The 6000-nt window shown below is 43.4% G+C and overlaps 1 protein-coding gene across 2 annotated transcripts in view; it reads left to right on the top strand.

The window, feature by feature from the left end:
- The first annotated feature begins 1373 nt into the window (after positions 1-1373).
- Positions 1374-6000, top strand: part of alg9 (ALG9 alpha-1,2-mannosyltransferase) — a 60777-nt gene continuing 56150 nt past the window's right edge. The window contains exon 1 of one of the 2 annotated variants that reach the window (XM_048615543.1): positions 1374-1658. In XM_048615543.1, coding sequence (XP_048471500.1) covers positions 1507-1658 — 152 coding nt within the window. In that variant the 5' untranslated portion in view covers positions 1374-1506. The remainder of the gene's footprint in view (positions 1659-6000) is intronic. The other variant, XM_048615542.1, reaches the window with a different exon arrangement.

The raw sequence follows: 6000 nt of genomic DNA, 5'->3' as shown, positions 1-6000 counted from the left end.
TGATGAAGGGTCTAGGCCCGAAACGTCAGCCTCTCTGCTCCTATGATACTGCTTGGCCTGCTGTGTTCATCCAGCCCTGCACCTTGTTGTCTCGGATTCTCCAGCATCTGCAGTTCCTACTATCTCTGATAAAATTTGAGACAGTTTGATCACAGCTTTGCCAAGGTCCCTAAATGAAGACAAATGAATAGGGACAGGAGGGCTCCATACCTGTGAATTTGGTCATGACTCTGTTCATTATTTCGAGGGAATCCTGAATGGTGCTGGACGACTGGAGAGTATTTAACGTAATAACCAAACCAATCATTTAAAAGGGCTATGAAGGAGTGCAGGCAGTGAAATTGGGCAGAGAGTGTTAGAAGACGTTCTGAAATCAAAAAGGATTATGAGGACTCACCATAGACTTATAGGAGAAATGTTTTATTGAATGAATTTAATTAAGTTCTTTGAGAAAACAACAGACCTGATTTTGAACAGAAATTCTTACAGAAGTTGAAGTATTTATATTCCAGCGGTCCCTTTGAAAGGAAACTATATAATGCATCGAGTGCTGAAGAAAAATATATTTCTGAAATAGATATGCTTGCTCAGACCTGAGAAAGTAAAAAGTACTTGAATCGCAGAATTGTTGTTGCACAGGAGCATAACATCCATGCAGGCTCTAAAGCTGAAGTTGCTGCAGATGTCGCTTTTTTTACAGAGACTAAAGTTGAGGGCACGGAGCCAATGCTTTCTCAGAATACAGGCAATACCTAGTTGGCCGCAATTAGAAGCGTTCTACACAAAGCGGAAACGTAAAATTATTAGAATCGATCAGATAGTCTTCTTTTCATGAACTTTCATTGGTCCTAAGGTTTTGAGGCAATACCATGATTTTTGAGATCCCAGGAAGTTTGAAATAGCGGGCAAGCTGTTAATTACACAGTAAAATATTTATAACAGATCTGCAATTATATTGAAAAGAAAGCGTGGATAGAAGTGAGGAACTACTTAAGACACAAGGTATCTTAATTGCTCTAGCTGCATAGTGGTAGAGTCTTCGAAAAACGATGCAACACACAAAATAAAAATTGCAAAAGTAAAACTACTACCTACAAAGTAAAAACCGAAAGGACTGCTATAAATCATAAACAAGAACAGAAATTGCTAGAAAAGCTCAGCCAGCAATTTCTGTTTTTGTTTCTGATTTCTGCTGAGCTTTTCCAGCAATTTCTGTTTTTGTTTCTGATTTATCTATAAAGATGAAAGATCGGCAGACATTAAGTATTCAACTGTCAAAAAGAAATATGCGCTGAACTTTTTTTTTCTGCAAGTGGTTCAGTGATTCAAAGGGCCTGAGAAATTCAGCAACGGGAGGCTCACGCTTGGTTTTCCGAAGGGGCTCCAGATAGATGCAGCAACAGCTTTGCAACGCGACCGCTCCGAGCGTGCATTTTGAGCCTCTCTGCCTGCCGTATGAGGGACGGGCTGAGCCTCGCCGGTTACCGTAGTCTCGGTTGACAGGCAATGGCCTCGAAGCTGAGGCACCGAGCCAGCGGCAGGGGGGCAGCCTCTAGCCGGCAGTCGCAGGACGGGAGCCTGCCTCCCGGGGGAGAGAGCAGCCGGCTGGCCCGAGGGGAGAGCAAGGCGGAGGACAAAGGCCCAGAGAGCAGGGAGGGGTGAGTAGCTGGCCGAGGCTGACCTGGCCCGGTGTACCGGCTGCACAGCTCGGCGATGGCCCTGTTCCCCCGGTTAGTTACTGAGCTGCTCCCGGAGGGCCGGCGGCCGGCACCCGGCACTCTTCTCCCCCGCCCCGGGGTGACTGCACTGCGCCTGTGCGCCCACATTGCTACAATCAATCATTCATTCATTCATGTTGCAATTCATTGTTACAATGTATCCATTCTACTGTTACTCACTCAGTCCAGAGATATTTCACTCCGACGGACCTTGCTTACCTAGGCGAGTGCTTTACTTTTAAATTCTACTTTCTTTTTAAAGAACAGAAGCATATATTTTGCAATACATAAGAAATGGGAGCAACTGTAGGCTACTTGGCCCCCTCTGTTCAACAAGATATTCAACAAGAGCCTTACCTCCACTTTCCTGCCTGCTTCCCCCATTTGTTCCCATGCCAGTTTAAAGTGAAATGCAAAAGAGGAATGATAATGTGTGAGGGAAAAAAAAATACCTTTTCACGTAGCGAGTAGTGCACTACCTGGAAGTGAGGTGGAGACAGGTTCAACTGAAGCATTCGAGAGGGGCATTGGATGATTGCTTGGAAAGAAGTGGTGTATAAGGGTATGGGGAAAGGCAGGAGATTACCAGATAATAGAACAGATACAATGGGATGAATGGACTGAATGGCCTCCTATGTGCCATTAACAATTGTGATTCTGAATTTAAAATCAGCCTTGAATTAGATTTATTGACATGACCCTTGATCTCTCTGTTTAGTGCATTCTAAAGTCTAGTGACTCAGACAAAATTTCTTTAAATTTCAGTCAAATGGGAGATCTCTTACTTTGAAATGGTGCCCCTTAATTCTAGTTCTTAGTGCACCCTGAAGAAGGAGACATCCTCTCAGAATCTACTTCCTCGAATCTTGTATATTTCAAAAAAGATCAAGTTTCATTCTGCTAACCTCAAACACCACTAAGATTTTGGTGAACATTTAGCATTTGGTGGAGGAGTTGCAAGACTAAAGGAGGTTTACCTGCTTCTTTGCTGGGATTCAGACAACCAAGGATGCAGATCTGTGATAATCTCCCTTTTAGAGGAGGTTTTCCTGGGTCTTTGCTGGGATACCCACAACCTAGGACACAGAGCTGTGATAATCTCCCTTATTATATTCAGTTATAGCTGGACTTGTTCTCATTCTCCGTTTCAAAAAAATAGAAGGTTGAGGAGAGACCCAATAGAAGTCTTTAAAATTATTTCTTCCTTGTGGGGAAGAACACAGCTAGAGGCCATCAGTATCAGATAGTCCCCAAGAAAGGCACTAGGGAATTCAGAAAAAGGCTTCTTCATCCAAGGAGTAATGCGAATGCAGCACAGAGGGTTGTCGAAGCAAGGAGAATAGATGCAATGAAGGGAAGACTAAACCGGATGAGAGGGAGAACCAGCTGGTTATATTGGTTGATTTAGATGAGAAAAGTTGAGAGGAGATTTGAGTGGAGCATAATTCTTTTTTATTCATTCACAGAAGAGGGCATTCTGGCTGGGCTTGTATGTATTGTCTATCCCTAATTGCCCAGAGGGCAGTTAAGAGTCAACTTAAAAGAGGCTGAAATCTCTCTTGGGTCTGGAGTCACATGTAGGCCAGACTAGGTAAAGATGGCAATTTCCCTCCCTAAAGGACATTAGTGAACCAGGTGGGTTTTTGCAGGCAATTGAATCATGGTCATCATTAGACTCTTTTATCTTAAATTATTATTGAATTCAAATTCCAGCATCTGCCATGGTGGGATTTGAACCTGCATCTCTAGAATAACAGTCTAGCAATAATACCACTAGGCCTTTGCCTCCCGTGTCATGGGCTGGTTAGGCTGAATGGCCTCTTTCTGTGCCACATTTTGCATAATTTTAAGCAGCTGCTGCCCTTTCTTTTACACTTGGGGTCTGTTTACAATTAGGTCTGTATGTTAGTGGGCTGCTCATTGGCAAAGATTGTGATGGGTACAATTGAAAATGATGAATGGGGCCAAGACTTCAAATAATTCAAGGCAGATTAGCTGTGAAAAGGGAGAATATAGTAAGTATGGTGAAGGTGGAGAAAAATGGTTCTGACCTATCTTCATTGAAATAGCCAGAACTTGCAAATGTGGAATGCTTGGAATTTCTGCGTCCCATGTTTAATCCTCAGTCTGTGTTGCATCATCTTGTTTTATTTGGGGTAGGACCAGACAATTGGCCTCAGCATCCTCCAATAATGAGAGTGAAGAATATCAGCTCCTGGCATTGGGTCCAGATAAATTGAATGTGTATGTGATATCTGACCCCATTTTGCTCCCTTAAATTAGAGGACCAAGGGTTCTTGTAGAATTACACTATCAGATTGAGTCAGACCCTCAGGGAAGGGATTGATCAAACAAAAGTGTTATTGTCATTTTTCTGTGTGTGTGTGTGACCTTGCTACATGCAAATTATCAGCCTTAATTTTCAATTCTAACAGGGGTGAGTCCTGTACAAAAAAAAAGGAACTGCTGGCAAATGTGGCATGTTTGTTGGCATTGTGTTGTTGGTTAACTCAGTTGGCTGAATGGCTGGTTTGTGATGCATAGTGATGCCGACAGCATATGTTCAATTCCCACTCTGGCTGAGGTTACCAAGAAGTACCTCCCTTCTGAATCTCTCTCCTTGCCTGAGGTGTGGTGACCCTTAGGTTAAAATACTGGCAGTCGTCTCTGTTTAATGAGAGAATAGCTCTTTAGTCGTCTGGACCTGTAGCAACTTTACCTTTACTTGAATGAATCTGTTGCCAACCCTATTTGAATATATCCCTGGAGATTTCAGCCTCTTTTAAGTTGTCAGAATTGATTATTGGCTTCTTCACAGCTGCTCCATGCCCTCTGCTTCTTGCTCTACCAGACTCAAGTGACTGCAGGTTTCTGATTAACATTTTTGATTGTTTTTAGTCTGAACTTGGGGGACCTGATCAGATGTACCCTAGAACTCTGTGGGTAGTGATTGCTGGGCCCCTTGCTGACACATTGTTAGACGGAATCCTGAGGCACAGGATTTACATCTATTGGGAAAGGCAAAGACTGTTTAGGGAGAGACAACATGGCTTTATGCTTGGGAAATCATGTCTCACTGACTTGATTGAGTTTTTTTGCAGAAGTAAGGAAGAGGATTGATGAGGGCAGAGTGGTAGATACGATCTATATGGCCTTCAGTAATGCGTTCAACAAGGTTCCTCATGGCAGACTGGTTAGGAAGGTTAGATCACATGGAGTACGGGGAGAACTAGCCATTTGGATATAGAAGTGGCTTGAAGGTAGGAGAAAGAGCTTGGTGGTGAAGGGTTGCTTTTCAGACTGGAGGCCTGTGACCAGTGGTGTGCCACAAGGATCAGTGCTGGGTCCAATGCTTTTCATCATTTATGTAGATGATTTGGATGTGAACATAGGAGATACGGTTAGTAGGTTTGCAAATGACACCAACATTGGAGGTGTAGTGGACATGGCAGAAGTTTACCTCAGAGTACAATGAGATCTTGATCAGATGGGCCAATGGCTGAGGAGTGGCAGATGGAGTTTAATTTAAATAAATGTGAGGTGCTGCATTTTGGAAAGGCAAATCAGGGCAGGACTTATACACTTAATGGTAAGTCCTGGGGAGTGTTGCTGAACAAAGAGACCTTGGAGTGCTGGTTCATTGTTCCTTGAAAGTGGAGTTGCAAGTGGATAGCATAGTGAAGAAAGTGTTTGGTATGCTTGCCTTTGTTGGTCAGAACATTGAGTGTAGGAGTTGGGAAGTCATATTGTGGCCATACAGGACATTGGTTTTGGAATATTGTGTGCAATTCTGCTATACGAAGGATGTTGTGAAACTTGAAAGGGTTCAGAAAAGATTTACAAGGATCTTGCCAGGGTTGGAGAGTTTGAGCTATAGGGAGAGGCTGAATAGGCTGGGGCTATTTTCCCTGGAGCATCGAAGGCTGAGGGGTAACCTTATAGCAGTTTATGAAATCATGGGGGGCATGGATAGGGTAAATAGACAAGGTCTTTTTCCCTGGGGTAGGGAATCAAAAAATAGAGGGCATAGGTTTAAGATGGGATGGGAAAGATTTAAAGGTGACCTAAAGGCAACTTTTTCACGTGGAGGTTCGTGCGTGCATGGAATGAGCTGCCAGAGGAAGTGGTGGAGGCTGGTACAATTACAACATTTAAAAGATACCTGGATGGGTGTATGAATTGGTAGGGTTAAGAGGGATATGGGTCAAATGCTGACAAATGGGTCTAGATTTATCTAGGATATCTGGTTGGCATGGACAAGTTGGACTGAAGCGTCTGTTTC

Source organism: Rhincodon typus, chromosome 32 (assembly GCF_021869965.1).
Source record: "Rhincodon typus isolate 14 chromosome 32, sRhiTyp1.1, whole genome shotgun sequence".
NCBI classification, from domain to species: domain Eukaryota; kingdom Metazoa; phylum Chordata; class Chondrichthyes; order Orectolobiformes; family Rhincodontidae; genus Rhincodon; species Rhincodon typus.
This window is presented reverse-complemented; position numbering and strand designations above follow the sequence as displayed.